Here is a 15979-nt window from a genome sequence, read left to right as displayed (position 1 = left end):
CAAAAGTTTTATCAGTACTGTACTTTCATTTCTGTTTGATGTTTTTGGTAAGAATCCATGTTTACAAACCACTTGCTATTTAAGTTCATCTATTTGGCAATTTTGATGGGGCAGCAATACAACAAAACAGCTAGAGTTGGATGTAATTATATTTATATCCTGTGGGGCAAAAGAAACGTGAATGTGCATGATTTTGGAATAGTTCTTCTTTGCATTAAATGATTATACAGATCAATGGAAAATAGACAAATACATAATTATCTTCATTAGCAATCTCCTGACACACATTATACAGAGAGATTTCCGTCTCTTCAGTTGTGTGTAATTTAAGATCAGTATCCGATCATAATTTCTCATAATAATTTTTGTGGCCTTTAAGTAGTTTCATGGATTTTACGAAGGTTTAGAATTCTTTTAATTCCCTAATATGACAAGCAGTACTTTTTTTCCCTAATCAGGGCACAATAAAAACTTTGAAGACACTTCTCATTGTGCCGTTTTATTTACTTTGCTGACAAAAAGGAATAATGAACTAAATGAATTACTTAATGTCAAATAAAAATAATTATTTTTACTAGAAATATGTAAATGCACTCAACCAAATGTCTGTAATTCCCTGGGTCCTGTCTGCTTCCCCTTTAAAGATGGGAACAATGTATGCCTTTTCTAGATATTTGTGCCCTCATCAGTCTTCCGTGAGTTCTCAAAGACAATCATCGATGGTTCAGAAATTGCTTCAGCTAGTACCTTATTGGACTAAGGATGAATTTTGACAGGCCTTGCTAACATGAATGCACCTAATGTATCAACATATTTTTAATCTCTTCTTTTCTGTAATCTGGTTTGTTCCATCTCCCTTATTAATATTAATTCTCATAAGCATTTAGTCACAAACAACCTTTTAGTGAAGGCTAAGTGAAACAAAATAGGTTTTACATACCTCAGCCTTCTTGATGTCATGTTACTAGCCCTCCTTCCTTGCTGCTAACTAGTGGATTTACAGTTTTCTTTGTATTTTCTCTTGCACTTAATGTATTTTTATATAACCTCCTATTGCCTATTATATCCCTTGATGGGTGTAGCTCATTTTGTGCTTTAGTCTTTCTCATTTTGTCTCTGATGCTCATGTAGTCATCCTTACAATTCATTCATATGTTCACTCATTTTAGGATTCTTTGCTGATTTTCATATAATTAAATAGCTCCTGGGGAAGGTATATTGGCCTCTTATTGGTGTTCCTATCTTTCCTTATTATCAGAAGAGTTTGAGCTCATGCTTTTAATATTGCCTCATTGAATCTTTGCCATTTCTGCCAAACTCATTTTTTCATGAGATTTTCTTTTAAGAGGACCTTACCCAGTGCTGTGAGTTTGTTAGTCTGCTTTTTCAAGTCCATTGGCCTTACTGTGGTGCTATTACTTCTTCCTTTCCTTAAAAATCATTAAACCTATCATTTCATGGTCACTTTTGCCCAAATTGCCTTGTACCTATAAACTTTAAAATGTTCTTCATTTGCCATGTACAACCTTTTCTTTCTTTTGGTATACAATGTTAGTACATGCAGATGACCTATATTATTCACTCTTGACCCTAATGAAAATGTTCTTAGAATGGAAAACCAGAAAGAAGAAGAAAAGAATTGCCAGTTGAACTTAAGTGATTTGGCTTGATTATAAACTCTGTGGGGACAGAGATCATCTTTATGTCCTGTGTTTGTGTAACGTTTAATACAGTAAAGCAGGCTGCAGCTCCATGAGTCGAGCTCCTACAGGCTATGATAATACTAATATTTAATAAATAATTGATACTGCCCACACTGTCACCCTTGAATTAGGCCTCCCGAAGCCAGCTGTCTCTTTGTTTCTGTCATCCAACCTGAAAAGTATTTCATACTGCCCTCACAGTGGTTGAGGTAATTGCACTTATTGGACCAGTTTCTGTTGATGAAAGCAATCAGCTTTTCAGGATCCACAGTGCTCTTATTCAGGTCTAGGAAATGTATTCAGAGTGCCATGGCTAAATATTAAGTGGATCAGATGGTTATGTCTGGGCGACATCCTTCAATGTATTTTAAAGAACCATTGACAGTGCTGCAGCAGAGAACTCAACAACGTAGAAAAATCAGATGGCATGCTTGAATCAGTTTATTGAGCTCTTTGGGAAGAGTCAGGGATAGCTCTACTCCATTGCTGTTCTGAAACAGCTGTGCAATAATCATTAAGGCAGGCAAAGTGGGAGGATTCATGTCTTTTCAGACTTAGGAAACTGGCTAAATTAGCCCGTGCCTCGATACATCACCAGAAGTTTCTGGAGGTGCACTAGTAGTGATGTCCTTGGAAGGTAGGAAGCCTTCTGGTTCCTGGGAAATGGAGTGGGCCGAGTCTCAAATAATTGCTCCTAGGTAGGTCCATCCTCTAACCCCATCCAACCTTTCCATTGTGATCTGCCTTATTTTGCTCATGGCTCTGTTGACCATGACTCATTTTTGTGACCAGCAGTGGTAAGGTGGAATGCATCATGGAAATCAGGCTGAGAAGGTAGAGGAATGAACTGGCATAGAGCTGGTACCATGGGACAGGGGTTCTGGTGGGTAAGGCGATTAGAATGTTAGTGTGTCAAAAAAGAGGGAATTCTGATTCCTTAAACAGTATTTAGGCTTGATGGTGGGTCTCCTGCAGGTGTTGAATAGTTGAGCCCTCGCAGCAATAGAGGACGCTGAAATCTGTCTAGCTGACTGCCTAACATAGGAAACAATATATCCTCACCTTAATTTTTTTAAAAGCACGACATGACCATTAGTATGGCATTTTAGAAAGCTGACTTTGATGCCTCACAGTTTTTATATATAGATATATAAAATATGCACATTAGTGCATTTAAACGCTCTCCTCTTATTTAAGGAGATATATAGAAGTTTGTCTCTGGTAAAGTCAGAATATATTTGTGGCATCTGCAATTTCCTGTTATGTGAAACTGAGAACTGCTTTTCTGCATTTTATGTTTACAGTGTGTGTGTACCTTGTGTTTAGCTTGGCATATAAACTGTGTAGAGAGACATTTTAAAAAGCTTTTATGCCTTATTTAAAATTTTAACATTGACCGTTTTTCCATGAATGGTTGTATTTATAGGGGAGTTTGACACAGTACAGAGCCCCTCAACACCGATCAAAGATCTCGATGAGAGAACATGTCGGAGTTCTGGGTCGAAGTCCCGGGGTAGAGGGCGAAAGAATAATCCATCACCCCCTCCGGACAGTGACTTGGAGGTATGCCCTCTGGTAACTGATGAATGGTAACCTGACTTTAAACTCAGCACATTAAAGATATGGAAACAAATTAAAGTGTATTTTAAAAAATGGCATGAGCCATGTATACCATTAACTGTGAACGTACTAGATTTCCAGTGGTTACTTTAAGTGTATACAATATGGCACGTATTCAATGTATACATAGAGGCATTGAAAGTGAAGTAACAATTTCAACAATATCCATGCATATTGTCTCTTCCAGTTTAATGTGGAATAAATCTACAAAACAGTTCAAGGTTTCTTTGTTCATATTCTTTCTGATTTTAACTTTTATTTTGAGCATTGTTTGACTTTCTTTTTTTAAATAAAATTCAGATGCATCAATCCAATTATGTAAATACTTAATGCAAAATGTGCATTACAAAAAAGAAGGCATAAATATGGCACCTCTTTACTTGGCCCTGATCCTGCAAACACTTAAATTATTGCTTTAACTTTTCCCTGTAAGTAGTGTAATTGATTTAACCAGCTATGGGCCACTGTTTGAGAAATCAAAGCCTTAACAAATATATATGTGCAATGTATAAGGTGAAGTTTTAAAATACAAGTCTCTTCTTAGTCAGTCTTTGTAGTTCTCTGCCTTTGTGTGACAGAGGGAAAACAGCACTCGCTGAACGCATGGTATATTCCAGCATGGGGAGCAGAGAAATGTTCTGCACAGTTATGTGATGTCCCTTCTTCCTCTGTGATGATACTGGCACTCAGTGCTAGTATCCCTGGACTATTCCACCCTCTGTGCATGTAGTTCCTAACTCCACATATCATCAGGAATCACCTTTCTCCCCACACTTGGCTGTCCCTGCCCATGCATCTCTATTGAAAGGACAGGTGTGATTGTAAGGCTTAGCATTGATCTTGAATGCCATAGCTTTCCATACATCGCATGAGGAATTTTGTCCTGATTTTTGAGCAAATTGTCTTGGAACTTCTTATAGTTGCTCACAAACTGTTTCTTTCTAAATTACACAGTCTTTTTTAAATTACACAGTGTTTTTACATTTATGGAAAGATTTCCATTTTCCTTTCCTTAGTTTCATTTTTGCTGGTAAATTTCAGAACAAAAAAGAACAAACACCAACTTTTACCACAACTCAAAAAAATCCCTTAAAAACAAAATAAAATGTTAAATAGATTTTGTCCAAAAGTATTATTTAAATTCCTCTCCTGTGTGAATTACTGTGGCATAATAGTACTTGTGGCATGAAGAAGTACCAGCAGGACTTAATATTATCTTTATTGGAAGAACAGTTATTGAACTCAGTGTGAGTTGCACATAAGAATATGACAGTAGACTTCATCTTTAAATTATTAGCTATTTTACAACAAAGTAACTGACTCAAACTATCCTAACATCTGTAGTGCATCAGAGAGACAAGGAGGATGAGAGAATATCTTTTATTTGACAAATAAAATATTCTAAAGGATTTGACACATTTGAAATCTGTCTAGAAATTGTAGATTGATTAGGATTAGAAAGTAATTGAAAAACAATGTCCTCCATGTTTTTTGTAGATTATTTTAAGGTACATTGTCAAGGCTGATTTTCAAAATATACATACTCACCTCAGGGCTTATTTAAAGAAAGGAGATAAGTGATTTGATTTTTGGGTCGTGTTACTTCTTGATTACACACTGATTTTTGTCATCCCTTCTATTTTCAGCGTGTATTTGTTTGGGATTTGGATGAAACGATCATTGTCTTTCATTCGCTGCTTACAGGATCCTATGCACAAAAATATGGCAAGGTATGCAGTTTGTGAATTCAATGGTCAATTCAAACCGTTGACATACTTGGCATTTTTACTGTGTTCTTCATCTTCAGTATGCATTGTAAAACTTAATTAACATTAATGTGCCCCTGAGAGGGAGAGAAGGGAGGTGTGAATAGTATTAACTCCATTTTACAAATTGGGAAACTGAGGTACAGAAGTTGTAATTTGCCCAATGGAACAGCCTAGGGGATAGATGAGGTGCTCACCCTTAGGTAAGATGTGAGGTCCAGAAAGGTAGGGTTGCTGAAATAGGCTCGAGGAGGAGACCTTGAGGGAGAGGTGAGGTTTCTGGTGCGGCTTTGAAAAGCTGTTACAAATGGTAATAGGTTTGGTGGGAAAGGTGAAATAAGTGATCAATTTGGAATTGGGGCAGGGAAAGGGAATGAATTAATTGGACAGTGAAAAAGAAAACAGAACTGATGAATTTGCAGGGAAAGGGAACTCTAATGTTAAAGTAAAGGAATGGAAGGCAGACCTGCCTAACTTCAGACTTGAGGTGGAAGCTGTATACTCTTGATGTTCTCTCTGACACCTCAGCCTTCCTGCTGAGTGTCTGGTGGTTGTGGCTGGCTGTTGGTTGGGTTAAGCTATTGGATGAAATACCGTCTGCTGCCAATCAGTTATTGCTTTTATTGTACACAACTGCTCCCCTTTTCACCTCTCAAAACCCAAAGGTGGATGGAGAAGAAGCCCTGAGCAGGGAGCATCAAGGAGTGGAAGGGGAAAGAATGAGTCACAACCCCGGAGCAGTAGAAACACGAATTTCCTCACCTACTGAGCAAGACCCAGCTCATCCTCGGTCCGAGGAACTAGTGGGAAGGGAAGGGGAAGGCTCTGTGGTGTGGAGGAAGAAAACTGAGTAGTTTGAAGGAGGGAGAGGAGGACTGAGAAGGAGGGAACCAATGGACTGCAGAAAAGGATCACATTGATGGATCGTGAAGGCAGGAAAAGGAGAACAAATGATTGGAGGAAGAGAATTGATTGGGGAAGGGCTGTAATAGCAGGGCAGGGAGAGGAGATTTATGGAACCCTGAGGAGCTGTAGTGCAGTTTCTGCTGCAAACCTTCAGAATATTCATGAAGTAAATTTTCGTACATATTTTTCATTGGTGTTGTAGCTATACTGACATGGGCAGGGCTAGTGGCAGAATGAATGCTGATTATGTGGGTGGGACTTGGTAACTGGGAGAATAGAGAAGTCCATGAATTGCAGGGTAGTGGTTATCTAGTTTGTATGAGAAGCGGGTGTGGGTGGGTGTCTGTGTGGGAGAGAGGACAAAACGACAGCTGGGAAGCCTGTTTCTCTTAACAAAAGAGGAAGGAAAAGAGTTTGGTGTTAACATACATGTGGAGATGTTTCCAGGGCAGTGTGCATGGGTATGTGTGTTTGAAGATGCAGGAAGTTGTTTCTCTTGGTGTGTGAAAAGGGTGGGCTAGCAGACTTTTGCCTGAGCAGGTGAATTTCCAAGACAGTTTTGAAATGGCAACATATGATTAGCTACTCAATAGCTAGTATGGATACCACTTGTTTTATACCTTCACAGAGCCAAATCAATGCATGTTATATTCATCATCATCATCAATAACCGTGGGCTCAACACCCGTTGGTGTCTGATGCCTCTCTCGCTATTTCCTTCCATCTTTCCCTGACCAGTGCAAAGTGGCTTAGTTTCTGTAGACTAGCTCTGCACCATTCTACTACAGGATCTATCCATTCTCTGTGGGGTCTGCCTCTCCTATTCGAACAGTCCATTATGCCGAATACTAGGGTCTTGATTTTTTCGTTCGTTGTTCATTCTGCAAATATGTCCAAATAGTTGTAGCTTCCGTTTTATAACCTTCTGCGGCAGCATGTTGTATTGCTTCCCCACATACGTTGCTCTTCACCCTACACACGGTTCTAACACTATTTTTATGAATATATAACTCCATTGACTTGGACAGAATTACTTCCTTTCATCTCTCAGCGAGAGCCGAATCAGACAAAACATGCAGCTTGCAGTGTTTGTCACCACTGAATGCAGACTACAGACCTCCATGGGAGTTATGATGTTTGGCCCAATGATTCCGTTACTTGTATTTTTATTCCAAGTGTCCTTCCAGCCTTTTGGATGGCATCTCTGTTCTACTGTAATATTTTTCTCCATGTCAGATATTAAAAATTAAGAAATGATTTGTCATGGTTTGTGTAAAGACTTTACGTTTAAATAAGTTATGGAGCTATCAGTCCTTTCTAGCCAATGCTGAAAACTATTCTGGCAACAACTTCACAGAGATAGGTTCTCGGTTTTCTCTTTTTGGGGTGTCCCTCCCCACACACACTCTTCCCATATCCATAGGGACATTTTAGACCAGCAGTTGGCCAGGGTAGTCACATGCAGGCCACAAGACATTTTGCTTATGTTGATAGTCTGCAGGCATGGCCCCCCCTGCAGCTCACATTGGCTGTGGGTTCACCGTTCCTGGCCAATAAGAGCTTCAGGAAATGGCAGCCAGCATGTCTCTGTGGCCCACAATGCTTTCTGCAGCACCCATTGGCTGGTAAGGGTGAAATGTGGCCCCTTGGGCCTGTGAACCAAATGACTTGCTGGCCACCTTTGGATTTTCCTGATAGGTCATATGCTGATGGTTGCCAACCTCTGTTTTAGATTAAAACAACATCAGTGCTTTGCTTTTTTTTTTTTTAAATAATCTGGTCATCAAGTAATGAGTAGTTGCAGCAACCAGTTGTGATATCAGATAATGATTATGAATTTATTTCAATAAATAAATTCATAATCACTATCTGTGATGTTCCCTCAAATTATTTCCATCTATGTGCTGAATAAATTTTATGTGCACTGATGTGTGTGGGTGTGAACCAACAGTAAATAAAATATTGTAATAAAAATAACGAAAAATAAAGAATTGTCTACTATTTTTATTTGCTCTGGGAATGACTCAAATATTTGTAATAAGCTCCTGGCTAATATTTTGTGTTGTTGCTGCAAAATTTTCCCATATAGAGGAAGTATTCTTAAGTGATCAGGGCAGTAAACTGAAGCTTGGGAAACCATGGTTCAAGTCCCTGTCCCACCACAGTCTTCCTGTGTGATTTTTGCCAAATCACTGAGCCTCAGATCTGTAAAATGGGGATAATAATCTCTGCCTTGAAGAGGGGTTGTGAGGTTGTATACATAACAAAAGATAGTGAGGAACTTAGATATTATATTAATAGGGGGCATAGAGGTACATCAGCTCTAGTTATATTTCTGTGTTTCAAAAAACATTTTGGTCATTGTGATCGTGCTGCTCCAGTGGTAGAAAGTTGGTTTGTGGGCAGTTTAAACAACCAGTGGTGAGTTCCCTCGTCCTGTGGAAATCTGCAGGTGGTATAGAATCATAGCAGCGAGTCCTACCCCTTCCTTTTATTGCTTCCTAGTAAGGGGGAAAGTGCAGTTCCCAATCTGTGCCTTGATGTGTCTTTAAGCTGTCAAAGTACTTTATGATGTGTGCCCTGATTCTCAGCTCTTTTTAAATATGTTTTCTGTGTATTGTGTTTTATTAAACACATTTTCTCCAGAAAGAGAAGATTAAATGAGACAGCAGAACAAGTGACTCTGTGTTTTTCAAGCTTTTCTAAATGTTATTGTGTGTTTATAGCATGATGCTGTTATAAATAGGGAGAGAGTGATTTGTGGTGAACAGAGTAGTTAAATTTGCATTTTCAAGGTGTGAAATTCTGGGATTACAGTGTTACTTAGACGGATGATTTTCCGGGGTTTTACCTTTGTTCTGTTACAGTAGACCTCTGTCTTACGTGTAGGTTGCATTCCTGGGCAACTACGTGTAAATCAAATTTCGCATAAGTCAGGATGCCTGGGGGAGGGGCCCTGATACCTTCAGGTCCCCTGGTCCTGACTGCCTGGATTCCTGCTCCTGTCAGTGGTGAGGAGCCCAGAGCCAGGTGCAGTTTCCTGGTTCCCAGGAGTGGCGGGGAGCTCAGAACCAGATGGTAGCCTGGCTCCCAGCCCCCCTCTGCTTGCTGGAGCTGGGAGCATTGGTCACTTCCCTGGCTCCTGCAAGTGGAAGGGGAGTCGGGAGCCAGGCTGCCACCTGGTTCCTGACTTTCCGCCACTCACCATTTCAAGTCATGTTATTTCAAGAAACATGTAAGTTGACATCTTGTGAGTCGGAGATCAACTGTATTCTAATTTTTATATCGGTACTCTGAATGTGCAGACGGATATACATACACACGCTCAGTTATTCCCTATCTAAATAGACCTACCATCTCTTGTCCTTCTCTTTGCCCTATTTCTTGCTGTGATCGGGGGGAAACAAAAAAAAAAAAAAACAAACAAACCCAAACCTTTCAATAAGTATCTTTTAGGTTTTACTACTCTACTGTCATGATGACCGTGAATGGAAATGCTACACAGAGTACAGAGCCATGTTTGCTCAAGTGTCACAGTCAGACTGGTTTGTATGAAAAGTCAATACAGAGCCGTGGTGGGACTAGCAGATTGCAATCATAAGTACATACAAATAGGTCATCTAGTGGAGTCTCTGTACTGAGTCAGGACTAAGTTTTAGCTGAACTGTCTGTCTGGTGTCAATAATAATAGTATAACAAGCTTTGACAGATCGGGAAAAAATGTAACGTTATGAACAAGACTGTAAATGTCTCATTAAACTTTATTGCAAATTGCTTCTTCGTGGGAAGGAACCAATTGAAAGAATAGTATAAAGTTGTCCTCTGAAGTGAGAGAGGCTTTACATGCCTGAGTTTCATCAGTACAAAGCTAGAAGATATTAATTAAAAGGCCAGAAATTCACAATTAAGTGATTTTTTTTGTCAGTTTTTATTGGACTTTCCTGAGTTAAGTATGTTATTGAAATGTCTCTCTTTCTCTCTCTGCTTGTAAGGTAATTTTAGGGTTACTTTGTTCGTATCATTTGTTGATGCTCTTCATGCACCATAAAATTAGTACACTTCTATTTTTAATTATTTACTGCAGTAGCAAATTATGCTCATTGCTTTCTGAGCTGTTCTGTTATGACCTGGGTGGCTGATGATGGTTTTTGCAGCTGAGCAGCAGTTGGCACATATAGTTTTCTACAATGCTAAACTCTTAAATAAGGATTTGTTGATGTGACAGGACATGTGTTAGGGGACTGTCATCGTCTGTTAAATTTTATGAGGTGCATTCCTGTTCTCTTATTAACAATATCTATTCTTCCTTCTACTGTGTCCCAGTGATTTCTTGGTATTTTTGAGCTGATGAAGCTTTACGTAGGAGTTTGAGTGTTAGCATTTCCAACTTGGTGAAATCATTATATTTTTTTAAAGGTCAATCCAAAGGGCAAAGATGCTCCAGAAATACAGTAAGTCAAAGTTCAGGCTGGTACAAAGAATGACTGCTTTTTATGGCACTGCAGAGGACAATGTCTTAGTTGTCCAAACTTGAATGTGGATTACACAGAATTCAGGATAATGTTTTAGAACACTTTAAAAACAAGTGCAAAATGTAGCAGCAACAACCTGTACTTCAAGAGAAACATAAAAATTCTACTTTGTGTTGGAAGAACCTACCAACTATATCAGGTGAATAACTACTCTCAGTTTGAGTCAAATGTGGGCCAGTACCAAAATGTATTAGGCCTTTTTCTTCAGCTTTCTGATTATGATCCATGTACATGTTGTTTCTATTTAATATATCATTATTATTACTTAATAATAATAATTCAGTGTACAAGAGTTTCAGGGGATTAGAGATTGCTAGGGCTCTACCAAATTCATGGTCCATTGTTGTCAATTTCATGGTCATGGGATTTTTTTTAATAGTTTCATGGTTTCAGATTTGTATATCTGAGATTCATGGTTTTTTAACTCTCAGGCTCCCAACCCAAAAGGGATCGTGGGGGTTATGGTACCGCCACCTTTATTTCTGCACTGCTGCTGCTGAGGGCACTACCTTTAGCAATGGGTGGCCAGAGAGTGGCAGCTGCTGGCCAAGCACACAGTTCTGAAACAAGGGGCATAGCCAGCAGCAAGCACAGATGTGAAGGTCACAGGGTGAGGAGGGGGTTATCACTTTGTGGGAGAGGCATGACCAGCCTTACCGAGGGGTGACTGCACAGGACCTCATAGATAGGGGGAGGTAATACTGCTCCCCCAGTTAGCCCAAGGCCTCTTTAATGCCTGCGTGCTGGCCCTGAACCAGGGTTTCCTACCACAGCAACATCCTGGTGCGCTAATAGGGGGTTGACAACAAGGTGAGGTAGGATGGGACTTCCTTCAGGGACCACTCTCAAGGCCAGGTCCACACCCACCTCTGGGAACATCATCCAGCTGAAGGAAACTCTGGGGCTCTCCTGCCTTCAGAGCTTCCTGTAGGCAGGGGAGGTTCCTGGAAATGGGTCTTACTTGACTCATTATCCTACTATTTTCCTGTGAGAGTTTATTTAAGAGCACAGTGATTGGTTTCTCCCACATAGTTGCTTGACCCTTTGGGTAAGACGTAGTGCTGTCCCTCCCAATCCTAGCTGGGACAGGTAGCTGGAGGCCAGTTGCCACCCCTACAATATCCAGATTTTATGGGAGAGATCAGATTTCACTGTCCATGGTGCATTTTTCATGGCCATGAAAGTTGGTGGGGCCCAAGTGTTTGATTATGAGATCTCTTTGCCTTTAACAGTTTAAATTTGGCCAGCGTTGTTTGTGATTGAAACATAACAGCTGTTTTGATGGCATATGATGATAAATTCTTGGTCTCTTAAACAGCAAATGTTCTCTACAAAAAAAGTCACCACCACCACCATTAAAACTCGACGATCATCCTTTGATGACAGTCCCTGAAGACAGCCCAAAAATAGAGAAATGGCCCATGAAAACCATGCTCTCCTTTCACTCTCAGTGATTGTCCCTCCAGAACAGAGTTGAATCACATTAGCAGGGAGCTATAAAGATGCTTAATACTTCTCATGTTATACCTGGTCATGGGCTAGTTCCAAATCCCAGCTGGCACTTGTCATCAACACTAGTATACTTAGAAAAATCATTCAGCTGCAGTGATCGTTTCCTGTATTTTGGTCAGATGCCTCAAGGCAGATTATCTTGCTCTGCTGATCTTGTTGTCAACCCCTTACTTTAATCCAGTGAGTAATAGACAGGAACTCCCTGTGGAGTCCATTGGCAGTGCTCTCTTTTCTTTTTCTCCAGCCTCTACAATACCATCCCAAGAATGAGTCTCCAAAAAAGAGAGAGTGGGACTTACACCTGAGGCTCCCACCTAACGCTAGCTGTACCACTGGGCAAGCAACGTTAACATTTAACTCTATCATTTCCACTTGTCAGTCAAACTTTTTCCTTGAGGACAGTGCTATCCCTATTAAATTCAGCAGTACTCCCCTTCACTGGTGTGTTCTTGCACCATTGTTCCTCAAGATTTAAAAAAGTTTCATTAGTGTTGTTATATATAACTAGAGAAATTCATATAAAATACCTTGTTTTACCGTATGTGAATACAAAAATGATTCTGTGAGCCTCTCTTGACTGGTAGTGTTAAACAGTCTCCTGCCACTAATGAAACTAAGAAATTTGGAATGTATCTGGGACCCTATCACGATTCTCTCATTCTCAAAGCATAAATATCGTTTCTGTTGAGATATTTTTACTTCGCCTCTGAGGAGGCATTCCAGTGATGGCTCAATCTAGCACAGAAGTCTAGACAGTCTGGCTCCAATTTATACCCTCTACTAACCATAACTAAAAACATGGGTTATTTGCTATAGAGGAATGCTATAGCTGATCCTGGGTCCATTGTGTACAAGTAGTATCTGTAACGGCTGAAGAGCTGTTCTTGGTGGTCGTGTTTTTTTAATTCACCCAAATGTCTGTGGAAAGTGACCACATTTTACTTTCAATATATTGAGAAACAGAGTATATTAGCAAAATTTCAGTCTGTTTCAGTAAATTTCTCTAACAACTAAATTGTGTACAGTTATTGTAGGTTTCTCTTTGCACCTTATCTCCTTAAATGTCTTGCTTTTTTCCAGATTTTTCTCTTGACTTGTTTTGGTTGTTCTCTGCCATCTGAATCTACCCTCAGATGCAAGAGAAACCCTTCAAAGTAACCAGAACACAGAGTGCTTCTTTCTCCTTCCTGAAGCTCTGTTTTGTGTTCAGTGATGAGTTTCACTGCGAAAAACTGGAACTTGGGCTCTGTTTAAAAGTTGCATTATGGAATTTGGCAAATTTGCTGAAGGATGTTGGGTTTTCTCCTCCAGAGCTCAGTAAATCTGCCTTGATAGAATAGTATTATTCTAAGATCAAAACCTGATTGTATTAGAAGCTGACATGAGGTATCTTAGTTTTTACTTTTTATTCTATCCACCATAAGTGCCTAGGCTTGTATTTTGAAAGTGTAGTACAGGTTTCCTTTGAGGATGAGGAGTGAAGGGGCTGAAATTGAGTGAAGTGTTCACCCACACGATAGGATGTTTATTTTCCTGTGAGTTCATTTATGAGCACAGTGATTGATTTCACCCATACAGTTGATATTAGGTCATTGGAGGATGTTGTGACAGGCATGTGTCTTATTTATATCATTCAATTACACTATTTTTATCTCTTCCAGTAAAATATAACTGGAACACTGTATTAAAAAGAACTAGATTATGATGCAGTCATTTACAGTGTATTTCTACAGTTCACTCCAGTTCCACAGAGAAAGGAGGAAAAGAAGCAAAAAGATTGAAGCCCCCCACCTTGGAAGCAGTTACACACATAACTTTACTCACATGAGTAGGCCTATTGAAAACAATGAGACTACATATCTGCATCAAGTTATGACTGGGCACAAGCCTTCGCAAGATTGAGTCTATCAGCTTAGTACAAAGAGTTGTGAATTTCATAGTTCTGTGCTGTGGGGAGAGGGTGGAATTCTCTGAATATTCACTGACAAGGATTTCAAAAGTTTAGAGAAGAAAACATGTTTGTCTCCCCTATTTAGCCAATTTGTTCTTTTTTAAAACTATTAGTCTGTTTCAGGCCAGCAGTTAACATTTAGTGGTTAATCTCTGAAGGCAGCATTGACTAGTGATGGATCAGTCATCTCTGAGCTCAGTGTTTCATGCCCAGTTCTCCTGTAGATATAATCTCATGAACCCTTTCATAAATCACTGAGCCCATGTTTCTCTGTCACCTTCTCTGGAAAATAGACCTGGACGCTTCCTGCATTTTTTCACCCAAGTACTCTTTATCCCAAATGGGCATTTTTGTGGCGATTTCAGGCACAAGCTATTTTACAAGGTCCTGAAAGTTCCTTTCCTTTTAGAAAAATAGGTTGGTGCAGTTCAGAAGTCAACATGAAAATACTGGCATTCAGCAGTGAAGCTGACAGAGAACTGGGTCTCATTACCAATTAGTGACAATTTCTGAAATGCTTCACTCTTCTTGCCCTTGAAATCTGCCTGTTTCAATTTTTGCCATTGTGTTTAAGTGATTTCAGAGCAGGACTGAGTTTGCCAAGTGCCTATCAAAATGTGATATCTCAAAGTGCTAAAATCTTTGTTCATACACAAATAAATGATTTATGATTGAGAGTGAATCTGTTGACAGGGAGAAACCAAACATGAAAATTGCTAGCTTTAGAAATAACATACATCTTTTAACGTCAAGTTAATTAACTTACTAAAAGATTTGAGAAGATTTTGTACTGTCAGCAAGGTAAACGTGGGTGTGTGTAATTTAAAAAAAAAAAAACACAAGGGGGATCAGCCTAATAATGCATGCATGGTGGCAACCTTACACTAAGGAGAATCTAACATCTCCAGCAGTAGGCCTTTACAACTTGAAATAAAAGAGAAACTTAGTTGTGAGTTACAGAAGGTTCTCTCAGTTCTCTGGGAATCCCAATCAGTAATGCCACAGAGCACAGGAGGTTGGCTAAGAACCTATAATGAAAGGGGACTGGAGATCAGCAATGTTGTGAGCATTAATTAGAAATATAGAGGGAGTGTTTGGAATTTGGTCAGGTGAATGAAAGGAAGATAGATAATGGGGTTCTGAAGAAGTAAAGAAAGGTGTTTGGTTGGAAGAGTGGTTGTGAATTGGGCCAGGAAATGTTTTGTGGAGCCGTAGAAGGCATGGGAAGAGAACTGGTGTTGGAAAACAGCATAGGTGGGACAGAGGCTGTTCTCTAAAGCGAAGCTTATTTGGGGGATGGAGGAAGATTCAGACTGGCTTTTGTTTTCTCAAAGCATAGACATTGAAAAGATCTCTTCCTAATTGCATATAATTTTATTCCATACCATACAATAGCTAGTGCGTTTTTTCTAGGCCAGTTTTACATGTGCTCATACAAGAGATTTCCGGCACTTAATTTAGGAGACTGTGGCCAATTATTGGGAATTTTTTTTCTGATCCAAAGTGATGTAGTATGGTGTAATGAATGCTGTAGCTGGATGTCAGAGGATGTGTATTTTGTTCCTGGCTATGTCAGTGATTCACTGTGAATGCAGACAAGTCACTTTAGTTTTTCTGTCTTTAAAAGCGAATAAAGATATAACTACAGTAAATGTTTTCACACCTGGCCTTCTATCATCCAGAACTCTCAAATAACTGGCATTTTATCCAGAAGTAAACTTTACTTGTGTTTTCCATAAGTACAGTATCGTGAAAATAAATACAGCAAGTACACTGAGTTTACAGTGTACAATACTACCGTGGTTGGTAAATACATTACTCTTTGTCTCTTAATACATTTTTTTTTTCTCTTAATATGTAATCTTGTTTTTCTTTAGTGTTATGCACTGCTAGGTATACCCTCTCTATTATCCAGAATATTTGAATATCTGGCAACATCCTGGTCCTGGGGCTGCCAGATATGAAAGAATTTACTATGTCTTTATACAA

General features: G+C 39.4%; 1 protein-coding gene across 20 annotated transcripts in view; it reads left to right on the top strand.

Moving 5' to 3' along the window:
* The window catches only part of EYA4 (EYA transcriptional coactivator and phosphatase 4), a 236951-nt gene that overhangs the window by 201405 nt on the left and 19567 nt on the right, over nucleotides 1-15979 (top strand). For all 20 annotated transcript variants that reach the window (XM_074990539.1, XM_074990547.1, XM_074990530.1 and 17 more), the window contains 2 exons: nucleotides 3130-3266; nucleotides 4970-5053. In XM_074990539.1, the coding sequence (XP_074846640.1) occupies nucleotides 3130-3266; nucleotides 4970-5053 (221 nt within the window). The remainder of the gene's footprint in view (nucleotides 1-3129; nucleotides 3267-4969; nucleotides 5054-15979) is intronic.

The sequence above is a fragment of the Carettochelys insculpta genome, chromosome 3 (genome assembly GCF_033958435.1).
Source record: "Carettochelys insculpta isolate YL-2023 chromosome 3, ASM3395843v1, whole genome shotgun sequence".
NCBI classification, from domain to species: domain Eukaryota; kingdom Metazoa; phylum Chordata; order Testudines; family Carettochelyidae; genus Carettochelys; species Carettochelys insculpta.
This window is presented reverse-complemented; position numbering and strand designations above follow the sequence as displayed.